At 34.5% G+C, this 17,579-nt stretch overlaps 1 protein-coding gene across 5 annotated transcripts in view; it reads left to right on the top strand.

Annotated features, from left to right (window-relative positions):
* LOC140449622 (serine/threonine-protein phosphatase 2B catalytic subunit 2-like) overlaps nucleotides 1-17,579 on the top strand; it is a 727,881-nt gene that overhangs the window by 414,788 nt on the left and 295,514 nt on the right. For all 5 annotated transcript variants that reach the window (XM_072542882.1, XM_072542878.1, XM_072542873.1 and 2 more), the window contains exon 4: nucleotides 15,004-15,115. In XM_072542882.1, the coding sequence (XP_072398983.1) occupies nucleotides 15,004-15,115 (112 nt within the window). The remainder of the gene's footprint in view (nucleotides 1-15,003; nucleotides 15,116-17,579) is intronic.

Genomic DNA, 17,579 nt, shown 5'->3' with positions numbered 1-17,579 from the left:
TGTTCCATACCTTACCTAATTTATTCTTATTATGTTATGCTTTTAACTTACTTTGGTAACTTTGGCTTGACCCATACCTGGTCGCCATTTTCAAGTAAGGGCTCAGATATTCCCTTTTGGTTAAAATTTCATAATCGTCGTTATTATACCATAAAACATTTTAAATGTAAATTAAAGATTTTTATATGTACAATGTCTCTCAAATTTGGGAGGAAACACACAGATCTTTGGTGGCGCACTAATTTTATTGTCTGGTGATTTTCGACAAACACTGCCGATTACATCACGTTCATCACGCGCTATTGAACTTAATACATGTCTTAAATCATCAGTTTTATGGCTCATGTACAGAAATTGGATTTTGAAAACCAACATGTTTGTACAACTACAAGGATGCATTGGTTGGAAATTTTGCAAAACAATTAGTGGATATTGGAAACGGGCGAATATAAATTGCTGAATGTAAGCAATGTATAACCTTGCCAGCAAACTTCTCTAAGATCACAGAAAGCACGAAATGGTGCAAAAGGTTTTCCGAAACATTGCAAAGAACTACAAAAATCATCAGTGGCTTATTACGCGTGCTATATTAGCGGCCAAAAACATGTATATAAATACCATCAACTTAACCATTCAGGATGAAGCACCCGTCGAAACGACAACGTATAAGTCCATGGACACTGTGGCGAATCAAGACGAAGTTGTCGACTATCCAACTGAATTCTTGAAATCGCTTGATTTGCCAGGCCTGATACCGCACGTTCCTATTGAAAATTGGCGTACCCATCATTCTTCTTCGAAACATAAGATTCTCAGTCAAGAAAATGATAAACAATGTTATCGAGGCAACAATTATGACTGGTGAAGACAATTTAAAGGTGATGATGGACTGTTGCCACGTATCCCAATGATCCCGATAGATTTATCATTCGAATTCAAACGTTTGTTCGCAATGACTATCAATAAAGTATAGGGACAATCGTTGCAAGTGGGTGGATTAAAGTTAGAATATCTATGCTTCTCACATGGACAGCTCTATGTGGCCTGATCATGCGTCGGAAAACCTTCTGATTTTTCCTCTTACACACCAGAAGGAAAAACATAAAATATTGTATATCCCACAGCACTTCAATAAATATCAAATTGAAACCAAACGCTGCAATGTCACAATTTTTTCGAAATGTACAAATGTGGCGTATAATCTACTGGCAGACGACGCAATAAAAGTGAAGACGATTTACAACGTACGATTTACACCAATTTAATATAACCGACAGAAAATTCAACATGTTAATTTCCCCAAAAAAAAAAAAGACAAAATGTACGGTTATAACAGCAAATTTACTAATATGTAAATTGGAGCTGGAAGGTCAGATAATAGAACAAGTGATGGAGTTTAAATATCTAGGCATTACATTATTTATTATTGTTCTGAAGCTATTTTCTTGTGGCATTTTAAATTAATTTATATTTAAATGGGAATAAGCCACATTAAAGGTTAAAATACGTTTATTGACGTTTCAATTTCGAAGTGGAAATTGAAACGTCAATAAACGTATTTTAACCTTTAATGTGGCTTATTCCCATTTAAATATAAATTAATTACATTATTTAGCTACGAAAAGCTCGAAACTGAAGTGGAAGATCAAGTGAATAGAGCAAACAGAGCCACAGGCTGGCTGAATGAAACAATATGGAGAAATAAAAATATCGGGAAAGAAATGAAAGGCAGAATTTACAAAACAGTCATCAGACCAATACTGACATACGTGGCAGAAATGCCACGTGACACAGAGAGGACAAAAAGGATGTTAGAAACAGCAGAGATGAAAACACTTGCCGAATGACAACAAATAGAGTAGTAAAGACGACAAGAGACGGTTCCCCATTAGGAAGACGATCAGTAGGAAGACCACGAAAACGATGGAATGACACCTTACTGGAGGCACATTGAAAAACAGACAGAGTCATGTCTACATAAAAAGAATGTTGCAGTTTCGTAACGATATATAAACCTTTATATAATATTAACAAACTTTGTGGTAGTTTTGATTCTCCCCGTATATCAAAATTCCATGTACAAGGGTGCATCTGTACCATACATGTACCATATTTAGTTCCAAACAGCTGTGTTTTTACGTTAATTCGTTCACCTTTCTTAACGCACTTGTCACGCGTATTTTAAATTGCAGATATAAAGGAGTTGTAATTAAATTTATATAATTTGTTTACTGATTTTAGTTATTTTTAAATAGAATCGATATTTTTTTTTTGGTTTGTTTATGGTTATCTTTTGGTGTCGTTTCGCATCGACTAATATTTAAGTTTGTACTATATTCTTCTTCTTTTAAGTAATATATTCTTTTTTATTTATAATGGTGTATTTGATTATGTATATTTATGTTTAATTTTACATGCTTGTTTAAATAGAATTTCATACGATCGTCTTGCTTAATATTTCTATGGGGATACATACCCAATCTGAAAGGGGGAGTTTCTAGTAACTCTAGCGAGTTCTAGATTGAACAGAACATCTTCTCTCCCCCTTCAGGATGACCCCAATTGTTATATTCAGGTCATCGTATGTGCAGAACGCAACAAAGAAGAAGAATAAGAATTGCATTAGAAGTTTTACACTTCATTGTAAGTTTTTTTAAATACTGTTTTATTTGCGATTTTAAATATAAAGCAAGTTTCGTAAGGACAGAATCTATATTTTTGTTTAATACGTTAAGACCCAATGTATAAAACTTAAATCTATAAATGTTCTAAAAAATTTTTTATAACATCACTGCTGTGACTATTACCATAATCCTATTATCTACACTATTTTAGTTTTACTGTATCAGCAAAATAGTAATCTGAAAATATTTATGTGAACTCTCTATTCACATTTTCCGATGTACTGGAATTAAATTGTATACTTGCAGTGCGCAATTTTCCTCGGTAAATATTTAAATAATTCTACAAGTAAAATCAAACTTTCATGTAGAATACGCCACCGCATAGAAAATTTACAAAAGCAGGTGAGAAAGTATTTTATCACTATTTCCTATTAGACTCCAGACAAACTCTTCACCTCTATAACTTTATTTTCAAAGAGAAATGCACACTTTGAACTAAATTGAGTTAAAGCTTCCCATTATGTGTGCATGAATAAATAAAAGGAAAGAGGACGTTCATAAGATAAAAAAAAATTGGAGGATGTTATTATAAGGTTGTTTTTATTCTTTTTGTAGACGACTTATTACCGTTTCAAATATTTTGTTTCATTTTTCACATAAGAATGAGATAGCAAGACAGATATGTGTAGCCTCTTTTGTATTTAGTCTTATTTAGGTTAATAGTCGTTTGATATTTTCCAATTTTGTCTGTCGATTGCTTGTCTTATTTAATCTGTAATTATTCGGTTTCTAAACTCTGATATAACCAAAAAACCTTCTTGTTATTATGTCTTTTTCTTCCATGGTGTGTATTCTATTAGTTGATTATTCTTGTCTCTTCTACTTTCTTGTTTCTGTTATTCTTAATTTTCAATATATATTACCATAGATGCTTAACTATCCTAGTTACTCTTATCTGCCCTTTTGTCAAGCTCCAACTTAATATCAGCTGCCATTACTTCTGGCTCGAAATATCATATACAAGTAGCTCTCTCTTGAATAGTGACCCCCTGGAGGAAGTGTAGTAGTCATCGTTATATCGTATATGGTCCGTCTCCATAGACTTCTGTCTGCTGATTTCTATTACATTATACATAGGTCTTTTGCAACTTCTTGTGGTCCGCCCAATCCAGATTGTGGAAGTTCTTCCTCCTGGTCTTCGGTCTTTTACCTTCTTTTAAATGACGGGTCCCTCCATATTGTCTATGTATGACCTCATGATATGTCAAAAATATTTTTGAGTTTTTTACTCATCTTTTGTTCTCTTAGAATATAATTATTCCTAGACCTAGAAAATTATAGACCTTTTAGACCGTTAAACCACATATACAAGCTCTTTACTAGGTTAGTGACATCAAGATTAGAGAAAAAATTAGATTTCTACCAACCGAGAAAGCAAGCAGGATATCGATCAAATTATGGTACCAATAATCAACTCCATACAGTAAAGACACTAAGAATCTATAGAATAGAACAAACCTCTTGTTCACACTTTGATAGATTTTCATAAAGCGTTCGACACGATCAAAGTAGACAGCCTCATGCATTGACCATAGGTATAGTGAACTTATTTACAATATTTACAAAAATGCTACTATGACTGTTAAGGTACACTATCAAACCCGACCAATAAAAATAAAACGTGGGATAAGGCAAGAAGATACATTGTCACAGAAATTATTCATAACGGCATTAAAGTATGCCTTTAAGATGGTCAATTCGGACCACAGAGGAGTAACAATAGACGGCGAGAAGCTTAACCATCTCCATTTCGCAGATGGCATTTTCCTTTATCACAAATAATTTAGAAGAAGCCACAGATATGTTGAATAAATTGGACTTTGCATGTTCGAAGATGGGCCTCAGAATACACTTGACCAAAACTAAGTTTATAACAAATATGGTGCCCAAAAACCATTTAACCATTCAAGACAAAGTTGTAGAACTGGTGTAGAAATATACGTATTTGGGTCATGAAATCAGAATCAGCTGGGATAATCAAACATGCGAAATCCAAAGAAGTATTACTTTAGCGTGGACAGCTGAAAAACTGCGAGACAGACTAGGGCCAACATACCTATTAGCCCCAAAAGAGAAGTATTTGACCAATGCATATTACCGGTCATGACCTATGGGGCAGAAACTGTGACTCTAACCAAGACTATGGCTTCGAAATATAGAGTGACACAGAGACGAATGGAACGGTCTTTGCTGGGAGTGACGTTGCGGGACCGAATAAGAAACGAAGATCTGCGAAGCAGGGCGAGTATTGCTGATGTTGTGGAACGCATAGCGGAACTAAAATGGAACTGGGCAGGCCATGTACCGAGAATACATGACTCACGATGGACGAGCAAAATTACAAATTGGAGGCCAAGAGCAGACAAACGTAGTAGAGCAAGACCACCTACACGTTGGGCTGACGACATCAGGCGTATCACCAAAAATTGGCAACAAAAAGCACAAAATCGCAAAGAATAGATGAGTTTAAGGGAGACCTATGTCCAGCAGTGGACCCGATAAATGACGGCTGGATGATGATAATGATGACAACTAATAATCGTGACACAAACGTCATCTTCTCATCACAGGTGTAAACGAAGATATCTCACCAAAAGATATCGAGGACAGCTTCACTGAATCCGAATTTCCATCCACTAAAGTCGTTCGCGTAATAGCCCATTGTAGCGATATTCCGACAAGTTGTGTAATGGTTTTCACAGACTTCGAACTCTCTAACGGTATTATGATGGACAGAAAACTGCGCTAGGATATCCTCAAATTGTTTAACGTGGCTCCGATCCGTGGAACGTACTGCTCGAGATGCTGTCAAAACGGAAATCTCAATAGAAAAGTTATTACCTGTCTCAATTGCGGATAACAACACAAATATTTCGTTAGTCTCATGGCAAATGCTTCTAAGTGTCCTAATTGTCAAGGCACCATCTTACATACCTTCTCTCTCATACGTAGGTGACCCATACGTAATGATCTACCAACCACTTCCCAGAAAACACAATATGTCACTACGCTCAAACAAAGTCCCATGCATGAACGGAAATAAAGTTGATATTTCACTTTATATCTATGATCGTTTTTAATGTCTTTTCTGAAAAAAGATATAAAGTCGCTCGCCTCTCTAACCAGATCTCTCAAAAAATGTACAGCCATGTAATTTTGATATCGGCCTACAACATCGAACAACAAACATTTACCCAAATCCCCTTTACATATCGTTACATTCACCCTGAGCAGGTCACTTTGAGGAGACTAAAGGCTTCATCCAGCCTTGAACCGTCCTCAGAGTTGCCCACCCTTCAGAACTCCACCTTGCCAATCGATTATTTCTCCCCGTAAAACCCGTAGAGTGACATTCGTGGCAGTGAGTCACCATGAAGGACAGGGGGAGATTGGTTTCACGTGGTTTTTCAATTTTGTTGCACAGCAATACCTGTCATAGATGAAGAACTAGCCACAGCTACCTTCCATGCGTCCAGAAAGCCCTTCTGAAACAAATCATTGTTTTAATGACATATTCCTGATCCGTGTTTTTATCAAATTAACCACCCGACATGCTCCCGAAGAAGCTCTGTGAATATCCCCAAAATTTAACGCAAGGCCGTCGCCTTCTCCTCGTCCTTTGCCTGGCTTGTCTACACAACATTTCAACTGTTTTAGCAGCCTTTTCTTTAGTAACCATTGGTGGTTTCTTTATCTCGTTGTATTATGTATAAAATCTGAACCATATTGTCAGAAAAATGCTAATTTAAGCAAAGTTTATAGTTATTTATTGTACAAGACGATAAAATTGTACTTTATCTTCGAGAGCGTTTTTCGAGACGTCAGTCGAGACACTAATTATGCTCGAGAAGATAATGCGATTTTATCGTCGTGTGCAATACAACATTTTTTTCTGTAGCATGACTTCAAGTTCAGGTGAAAAATAGAATTTCAAAGAAAATTGTAATTTTTAGCACAAAAATCGCAATTGTGTTGCTCCGTTGCTGGATATGAATTACTCTCTCAACAAATGTCAAACAAATGTTACGTTTTGGTTTTTTCGGAGAATATTGTTGCGTTTTGTGTACAAAGTGAATAAATACGAAATGGACAGAAAAGAATTGACACAAGAAAGGAAAACCTGCCATCAGATGTAGAAAATGCAGCGTTGGAAGCAGAAAGTTTATTGTTGCCACAAAATCTAGGATGATGTATGCGAAAGAATACCATTTAATCCTTAATGTGTTTGAATTTGTAAATTTTATGGAATAAAAAAAGTTAAAACATTTTATCTACTCTTGATGTTAAAGTGTCACTTTATCCACCCTTGCGGTTAAAGTGATACTGTATCTACTCAAAACAGTTGTTATAGCAACACTTAAATATTGGCTATGGAAAAAAAATTTTTACTATGAATAAATTTTTGCAACCTAACATTTGTATAAAAACTGCTAATATTGTTTTAGATGAGTACTGTTGCCATTTTCACAGATCTTATCCTATCTTATTTTAATCTTATTCATTGATTTCCACAAGGAAACTAAATTCCTCCAGTTGGCTGTATACCATGTATCACAAAAATGTTAGTTAAAAAATTTCCTGTATAATTATAAAAGGTTTATTAATAAACACCCTATCCGGCTACATCACAGAACGTTTTCGGAATAACTATTCCATCATCAGTGCTCTCTGGATTTGCAAGTTTCAAGCCACTAAATATGTGCGTAAAAACCATTTAAATGTGGTTAGATTGACTTTGAATTATATCTTTGATCTTTAAAAACTATTATGTTTAAGTTATAAAAGGAATTGATCACATGACAACGTAGGAATCCACTGGGGCTGCTAGTCCTTAGATGAAGTGTCTGTGAGGACTTGTTGATATCAACTGTACAGCTGTACACTGAGAGCTAATAGGAAATTTTTAAGTTTGACAAATGTTGTTCTTGCATAGTTGATTCTTGGTTTAACTTTTTCATGCAATCGCATTTTTCCCCACCGTGATGCTCAGGTATTTAAATCATGATATGCAATAACGTCAATCATAGTTAACATATGCTACAGGTCCTCTAAGGATGGTGCTAGAATTGCCGTATCCTCAACATATCATTTGTTGTAAAAACAAGTATTTTTGGTTTTTACAAATTGACTTTAATTATGTGACTGTACTTCTGACCTACAAAATATTTGTCTCATAAGTTCCGTTATAAGGGCGTTGAGTTATAACCACTGCCGGCCTGTCATACTTTTAGATAAAAATTGGTTTCAGCAAAGGGAATTAATTGCAGACAAGTGTGTGTTCTCAAGTTGCTATCCGAACGTGCGGTACGCTATCTCTCTTGGTCTCTAAAATGCAGTGAAAAAGGAATTAGTTTGCGCTATATTCGCGCGCTATTTAAATACCGGTATAAATAATGATCAATGTTGTAAACCAAACTTTTTTATTCATAATAATTGTTGTGTAAATATTTTTTCGTTATTAAATCTCTAGTATCTATCGATTACTCTATATTTTTCTTTAAGTAGAACTCGATAAAATGAAACACATAGGGAATAATCGCCGTCAAGTCTGCTTACTTATATCGAAGGAATAGCTTTAACAGTTCCTTGGTCCTAAAATATTTGGTATTGTACACTCTGGGGAAAGGAATTCAGTAAGCTTTCCCCCAACAAGTGGTGAAGATTACGGCAAAGTTAGATCATTTTGGAATTTCGTTTATTTTGATGCCTCTACTTTCTCCTTCGAGAGTCACTTGTAATATATTTTCCATGTATATATTAAAAATTACTGGTGAAAATATGCAGCCCTGACGTACTTCTTGACATAAATTAAAGGTATCCGTGGGTAGATATCTTTTAATTATTATATTAGTACCCATATACCAATATGTTAATTATAGGTATCTAAAATTTAATTTAATTCTAAAATCTGTAGAGCAAATTTATTGACTTTAGTCTTAATAAAGTCTGGAAGACACTTAATCCCAACTTCGATATTACAGAATAAACTTTCTTAAATCACGTAATATTCTCAATATTGCTAAAGTTTGATGAAACTTCATTGTCATAAATTACTGAATAAGGAGCAGCCACTACGTAGTACGGGGATTAATCAAAAATCGGTATTTATTTTTATACCTTCTTAGACGCATATTTTATGAAGCTGGAGGAAAATGTTTATTAACTTATTAAATTAACATAAAGTAAAGTGGAATCGAATTTATGACTTAATAATATGCTTTCTCTTGGCATGTCTGTTTGTGAGCATGTTTTGGTGTCTAGTGTAGACATCTCTCTTTAGGGAGTTTTTTTACGATTCTGGGGTGTGGGCACTGATAATGTAAGTTTTTTTACCACAGGTAGTCGGATGTTGTGTGTCGGTGGTGCTTTCTCTTGGCATGTCTGTTTGTGAGCATGTATTGGTGTCTAGTGTAGACATCTCTCTTTAGGGAGTTTTTTTACGATTCTGGGGTGTGGGCACTGATAATGTAAGTTTTTTTACCACAGGTAGTCGGATGTTGTGTGTCGGTGGTAAACGGTTTTTGTCAGATTTTGATTTTTTCTCTCTCTCTCTCTCTTGTCGTTTCCTCATTGCTGAGGATCGTGATTTCCTACAATGCGGGCTGTCAATTCTCTCCATCTCTTGCGATTTTGGGCTGCTCTCATGGACTCGGAAAACGTCTCTCCAGTGGCTTTCTGTACTTGATCTGACCATCGGATAGGTGAGCGTCCTCTGCCTCTACGTCCTTCTACGTTTCCGAATACAATTAGTCTTTCTAAGTTGTCATTGTCTCTTCTCACAATGTGGCCAAAAAACTTTAAAACATTTGAAGATACTGAGAGGAGAGTCTGGTCTGAATGTTTAGCTCTTCGAGAATCGACTGATTGGATCTGTGCTCCGTCCACAAGACGCGTAGCATCCGTCTCCAGCACCACATTTCGAATGCGTCAATCCTTTTCCTATCCTCTGATTTTATTGTCCATGTTTGATTTTTTATTAGTGATTTTTTAAATTTTTTGTGAAATAGCGCTGACAGATGTGGCTCTTATCTTCCTAAAGACGATATTATATATCAGTTACGCTTTTCCATAGACGAAATTTAAAGAAAAATTAATGCATTGCATGAAAAAACATCAAATTGTCTGATAAACGTATATCGCAATATTTTAAAAAATCTTAAATTTTAAAGCATACTTCAAGTAACTGGGCTGGAGATAAATTTCGAGAAAACCAAAATGATGACCAATATGGTTCCCAGCGAAGAGATACAGATCAATAACAACAAGGTAGAATTAATCGATAAATACACATACTTGGGTCATGAAATTAGAATAACCAGAGACAACCAAACCTGCGAGCTAAATAGACGAATCACGTTGGGATGGGCGGCATATGGAAGGATGAGAGACATTTTTAAAACAAACACCCCAATTCACCTGAAAAGGAAGGCATTTAACCAATGCATCCTACCAGTCTTGACCTACGGGGCAAAGACCCTAACTTTAACGAAAGCTACTGCCGAAAAACTGAGGGTAACACAAAGGCGAATGGAGAGATCAATGCTGGGCCTGACCTTGAAAGATCGCGTGAGAAATGAGGAGATACGCCGACGAACTGGCGTAGACTATATTATACTGCGAATCAATAAACAAAAGTGGAGGTGGGCTGGACATGTTGCTAGAATGGAAGACGGAAGACGAAGAGAATATTGGAGTGGAGACCAAGAGCCGACAAGCGAAGTCGAGGCAGACCACCCACCCGATGGACCGACGACCTAAGGAGAATAGAAACAAACTGGATTGCAGCAGCTAGAGACAGAGAGAACTGGAGACGTTTGGAGAAGGCCTATATCCAACAATGGATGTGAAAATGGGGCTGGATGATGAAGACTAGAAGATATATAGTCACAGCTGGGGAAATGCTATTAAATTAAAATAATCTAAAGTTTCTTAAAAAAGTGGTACAGTAATCGGTACTGATGACTAGCACGAAGCTTTATACTATGTTTTTTGTAATGTTAGAATTTAAATAATGTTTTTAAAATTGAATAAAGTACTTAATTTTAATATTTATTTATTATTTTTTTTATAGATTTTAATAAAATTTAAAAAAAAAAAGGTTTTGAAAAAAAACATATTAATACCTTTTTTATGGACAGTAATTTAGATCCAGTCGCTTTTCAATCATTTACACGACATAAATGGCCAAATTATCAGTTTTACTTTACAGACGGATCTAAAGTACAAAACAAAGTAGGATGTGCATTAATTAATGTTCAAAGTGGATTTAAAAAATTATTGAAATTGCCAGCTGAATCATCGATATACACTGCTGAAATGACAGCGATTCTTCTTGCATTAAGGCATATACATAGTAACGAACCCTACAGCTGCATAATATTTACAGACAGTAAGAGTGTCGTCGACAGACTAACAAACGTACATAGGTCCAAACAACTAAATCATATAGAACTAGAAATTATGACTATTTACAATAAAATTACAAATTTAGGGAAAAGCATTATTATATCATGGATAAAGGGACACGCGGGCATTAAGGGCAATGAAATAGCAGATAGCCTAGCCAAATCTGCCCTAGACATAGGCGAAGAAGCTCCCTTGAACTTACTCCCCTTTTCAGACATTGATATAAATAGTAAACAGCATCAAAAAGAAAAATGGCAAACATATTATCGAAACACGAGAACTGAAAATAATTACAAACAAATGCAGCCTGAAATACCCATAAAAAGATGGTTTTATACTCTATCAAATCGCCATTTCATAAGGGTTATAAACAGATTAAGATCTAATCATGCTCTTACCCCCCTTCATATGTACAAGTTGGGTCTCGCGGAGTCACCTAAATTGCAAGTGTGGAAAAGAAGGTAACTTATTACATATTTTTCTTGAATGTTCCCACGAATCAGTAAACATAAACAAATTTTATGATAATCTTATTATATTAAAAATTCCACTTCCCGTCTACCTGAACAATTTGATTTTCTCTAGAGATATCAATATATTAAAAACGATTTACGAACATATCAAAAACTGTAAATATAAATTCTAGCTTAAAACTAACTTATATTTAAGTAAATATTGTATTATAGAAAAAAAAATTAAATAGAAAAAAAAAATAATAAATTTAAAAAAATTAACGGACCCTCCTAGTCGCGTAAATGGACTCTTCCAACTGTTTACTGTGAACCACGAACCGCTATTTCCGTAACGCCGTGTCGTGGCGCTACTTCCGTAATGCTTGCATAAGCATTTTACTATAGAGAAAAAGTAATACAACGTCAGTATAGAAGCTTCTCTTCAAAAAAGTTTTAAAATTAATCATAACACTGGGTCCGACAAAGAATATCATAAAATATTGTGTAAAAGATATTCATGAATCTGTGGTATTAGATGTTTTGACGACCTCGCTGAAACTTTTTCCCTTAATTCCTTATTATTTAATCTCACCATACGCAAAACTTCCAATACGCACCACCATGTTTTCTCGTTTATCTATCATGTAGATTCTTACTACACTAATACACTATTAATGAAAATAGTGACCACAGTCATCCAGAATGTGAAAATATAGGAGGTATAAAAAGTTTTTCAGCCAGTACCGTCATTATAAAGTGTTCATCATCATCAACCTATATGTGTCCTCCGCTGTACATAGGTCTCCCTCAGCTCTTTTAATCTCTCTCTGTCTTGTGCAGCTTGCATCCAGTTACTGCTAACACTCTTCAGGTTTGGTGGGCGTACTCTGCTCCGTAGTGCTTCTTGCATCTTGTCTTGGTCTCCACTCGACAATATGTTTTGTCCGTCGGTTGTCTGATAATCTGGCGACATGCAATGCCCAATTCCCTTTTAGCTACACAATTTTTTCGATAACGTTTGTTGTTTTTGTTCAACGATGGATTTTTTCGTTGGGATTTGGTCTATCAGAGAGACACCCAACATCTGGCGCCCCATAGCCATCTGAGTCACACGTTTCTTATTCACTACCTTTGTTGTGAGTGTTAATGTTCCCATTCCATAAGTGAGTACAGGCAATACACATTGGTCAAGGATTTTTCTTTTGAGGCATATAGGTACGTCCGATTTAAATACATAGTTTAATTTACCAAACGCTGCTTAGGCTAATCCTATGCGACGTGGGAGCTCACATTCCTGGTTATCTATGCCCAGCCTATTTTCATTTTCTAAGTACTTATAAGATGCAGTCTGCACAATATCCCTTCCACCAACAGCAATATTTCGATTTAGCACCAGATTAGTCATGTTTTGCATATTGTTCATAATAATCTTTAGTCCAACCTCCAAGGAAGCGTGAAATAAATTTTCCAACATTATTATTGCATCATCGACGCAATCTGCAAATCTCAAATTAATGAGCTTCTCTCCATTTATGTTGATACTATGCTCGTACGAACTAGACGACGCCATGAGTAAGAGAGGTCTAAACGATGGAGAATGGGACAACAGAGAGAGATGGAAACGGTTGAGCGAGGGAAGGCAGTGAATACTGTAGAATCCCTGAATATATATATATATATATATATATATATATATATATATATATATATATATATATATATATATATATATATATATATATATATACTATGTTCCTTCAGATCTGATTTTTTACAATTATATTCCAACAGCATTGGGAATACCTTTATATAGACGATGTCTCCTTGCCGTTTCCCTCGGTGCATACAGAATTTATTTGTTTCTTGTTCACATAGTCTTACGCTAGCTGTAGCATTTTGGTAGATATATATATATATATATATATGTATATTTTGGTAGATATATAAAGTGTTCCCTGTCTATGTGCCCGATCAGATAATCGAATCTTAGGCCGGTTGTTAAATAAATATTCAATGATCGTTGAAACTCTGAAAGTTACAAATATAAAAATGTTTATTTAATAAATTTTTGGATGAATAAACTATAGCGCCATAGGTGCTATCGTGTACAATTAATTTAAAGGTGGTCATATGGCAAGTAATATTTTATTTGAATTTTTTTTTCAAAGCAACTCACGCTGCACAGGAAAACTTAAATAACAGTTTTTTTGGGCGTCTATACTTGGTAAACTAATTGTGGCGTAAGATAAAAATTGAAAACGTCAGACGAACTCCATTTTATAAAATAATTTTAAATTCGATTATATGGGAAGGAACACATATTTGAAAACTTGCTTCAAGGAATTTTCAACTCCACCTAGACTTTTAAACATTTATAACCCACAAGGAAAATGAAATTTCTGTAGTTGGCTGTTTACTGTATACCATGAATCATAAACACTTTTATTTAAAAAAACCTCTGTAAATGTACGATATAATATATTCTAAAAATGCCCTTTCGAGTTCCATCATAGAACGTTTTCGGACTAATCAGTGCAGTTACGAGGGATACTCCATTAACACTAAATGTTGTTAATTTTGTAAATTAAATTAAATCTGTTTATAACTAAAACATCATTTAAATTTTTCAACAGATATATATTCATTTACAAAGTTAATAACATTTAAAGGGTTTTTACCCACATATTTGGTGACTTTTACTTATGTAAACTTGATAAAACTGCACTGATGATAGACTTATTAGTCCGAAATAGTTCTGTGATATAACGCGAAAGGGCATTTTTAGAATATATACCTTTTATAAGTTTTTTTTAATGAAATTATTTATAATCCCATTTCAAATTATAAAATATCGATAGTTCTTATTTTTTAACGATGTCTTTGGAAATAACAATACAACAATTCTTTATAAATGAAAATGAACATTTGGTAAGGTGTTTGGGCTGAAACTGATAATTGTGCATGTGTCCTTAAAACGAACATATTACTCGCAATATAATCTCCATTTAACTTAGGAGCCGGTTGTTCGAACGCTAATCAAAACTTGATTGTAATAAAATATTTAATTAAAATCAAATACGTCACATTTTGAGGTTATGTTGACTGATTTATCTTATTTAATTTTATTATTTTGCGTTTTAATTTAAAATAAACCATAATTAAATTCTTTTTGATGTTAATTTCATGTTTTTATTTACAACTCAATAATAATATTAAGCAATTTTTAATAATTTTGACAGATGCTTGAACGTATTTGCTTGTAATTAAATATTTGATTACAATCAAGTTTTGATTAGCGTTAGAACAACCGGCCCTAAATGTTAAAAAATTATTCCTGCCGATGATATTTTTAATGATTACGATACTTGATATATTTAAGTTTACTCTTACTTTAAATTTTATATAAATATACTCTTTTGTTTTATACAATATTAATATTAATTTCCTTCTTTTGTTTACAGTGCGTGTTGTACCTGTGGGCATTGAAGTTATGTTATCCTACCACCCTTTTTCTCCTTCGTGGTAACCACGAGTGTCGACATTTAACAGAATATTTCACATTTAAACAAGAATGTAAGTATTACTTTATTTTTTAATATATATTAGAAATTTAGATACAAAGATTTATATTTAAGAGCCGCGGAGATGATTATTCAAGTTATTAAATGTAATTGTCCGTAATGTCCCAATGGGATTCATGAAGTATTAGAAGGTAACTGATACAATAATCAATTGAATGAAAATGGTAGAAAAAAAATTTTGATTTAATGGTATTCTTTTTCTTTGAGTGATTTATTTATAACTGGAGGTTATCGATTACTCTGGCGAAACTTTCCCTTTCTTGTGCTGCTAGTGTAAATTATTTGAAGCTTAGCCTGGTATATTGTCTAATGTTTCTCATTTAAAACAGCTTCCGATGCCGCGACTTTGCGATGCGATGCCTTCATATATTACCCATGTTCTGAAATAATAAATAATTATCGTTATTTAGTCGTTGTAGAACTTTTTTAGTGGACATTTTTTTGTTAACAAAACTCACTTTTAGTTTCTTGTTGATTTAAGTTCACAGTATTTAGCATCTAGGTATATCTGAAACTTGATTGTCTAACTTTTGGGTGAACCTATCGTAGCAATAAGTTTTACCTACACATATGTCCAAAAGTTTGGAATATTGGAATATTTCATATTTTTATTGATTTTTATATATAAAATCTTCTTAATAGTTAAACATCATTTTGTTTCAATTCTCAACAATACTAAATAAATCTCAAAACCAGATAAACGATATGCGAAAAAAATATTTATTTTCTTGAAGTGAAAAACTTACAATGTAGAACATTTAAAAATAAATTAGTATAGAAAAAAATAATTTTTAATAAAACTAATAATAAGTATTTCCTCCATTGGCCTGTATGCAAGCCTGTAGGCGATTTGGAATGCTGCCGATTAACTGGTCGAGCTGGGCTTGCGAAATTCTATCCCACTCTTCACGAGCAGCATCTTTAAGTTCTCGAAGTGTAATAGGCAGACTGTTTCGCTTCCTGATGCGTGTTTTGAGAATGTCCCAAGCATGTTCAATAATGTTAATATCGGGGGAATTCAAAGGCTACTGTAATGTAGATATTCCTTCTTCTTCAAGAAAATTTTGTACTCCTGATGTTCGATGAGGAGGTGCGTTGTCATGCATAAACACAAATTCATCACCTACTGCCCCTCGGAATAGACGTACGACAGGATTTAAAACTTCCTTGATGTATACAGCACCAGTGACTCTTCTCTCCACCAGCAGTGACGTCCGTGTACCACTCATAATACCACCCCAAACCATAATACTGTCACCTTCAAATGGGACACGCGGTTTAGCTGTTTCTAGTGGGGCTTATCGTCCTGGGGCCCTCCAAACCAGTGTTTTTCGCGAATCAGATACCAAGTCAATTTTTGACTCATCAGAGATCATCACGTTATTCCAGTTAGGATCATGATGCACCATTTCTCTAGCCCATTGCAACCTTACTATTTTGTGTTGGTAGGTTAGTTTAGAAACACGTAGCGGTCTTCTACGATACAAATTTACCTCATTTTGTCTGCGTGTTATTGTTTGCCGTGAAATATTCAGTCCTTGAAGCCTATAAATTTCTCTGGATATACCACTTGTAGATTCCAGACGATTTCTACGAGCTATAAATGTTATTTGCCGGTCTTGTGCTGCTGTTGTCCATCGATTTCTACCACTTGGGGACGATCCTTGATGTCATTTGTGTCTTGGAATTTTTTTTTAATTTTCGATACAGCACTCTGAGTAACATTAGCAATATTCGCGATATAACTTTAACTAAAGTCCTGTTGTAACAAAGCAATTACTCTGGATCTGTCAAAATGATATATCACGTTTTAGGCATTTTTAAACGGCTCAATTCAAATTTAAACAAAGACTGAAATAATGTGTAAATACGCTAATCAGTTGAATGTGACCAAAATCATACAAAAACGATTCAAATTTTTTATCATTTTCATTTAATAACCGTCTAGAATGAATATCAACAACAGTTTTAAAACCACCATAGGCGTAGATATATTATTTGTACGTATGCCAAACTTTTGGACATGTGTGTATACAGCCTTATGTGGTGATGATTCACCTGTGAGAACCTGACAGGTTGTGATGTTGGGAGGCGGTGTGAGAGACATCCGAGCTAATAATGATGTTAGTACATCTAAACGTTATTTTCTCGAAGGTAAATTTAACACAATTTTTGCAAATACTTTAATTTTTTTGCTTAATCAGTAGACCCATTTGTACCTTTCGGTGTTGGGCCGTTTATAATACAATTCATTAAATTACAATAATTTACAGTCTTCTGAGGTGTCCTAGCTCTTAACGAACTGTCTCCATTCCTTCCTATTGGATGCCATCTGTGTTGCTTCCTGTCAAGTCTTACCCTTACTCTGCAGTATCTGCAAGATGTCACTTTTCCATTCTTCAATGGGTCTTTCTCTTCTGTTCTTCCCTATTGGTTTGGCGTCCCACACTCTTTTT

Source organism: Diabrotica undecimpunctata, chromosome 1, assembly GCF_040954645.1.
Source record: "Diabrotica undecimpunctata isolate CICGRU chromosome 1, icDiaUnde3, whole genome shotgun sequence".
NCBI classification, from domain to species: Eukaryota; Metazoa; Arthropoda; class Insecta; order Coleoptera; family Chrysomelidae; genus Diabrotica; species Diabrotica undecimpunctata.
Note: the sequence above shows the minus strand (reverse complement) of the source record. Positions and strands in the feature narration are given on the sequence as shown.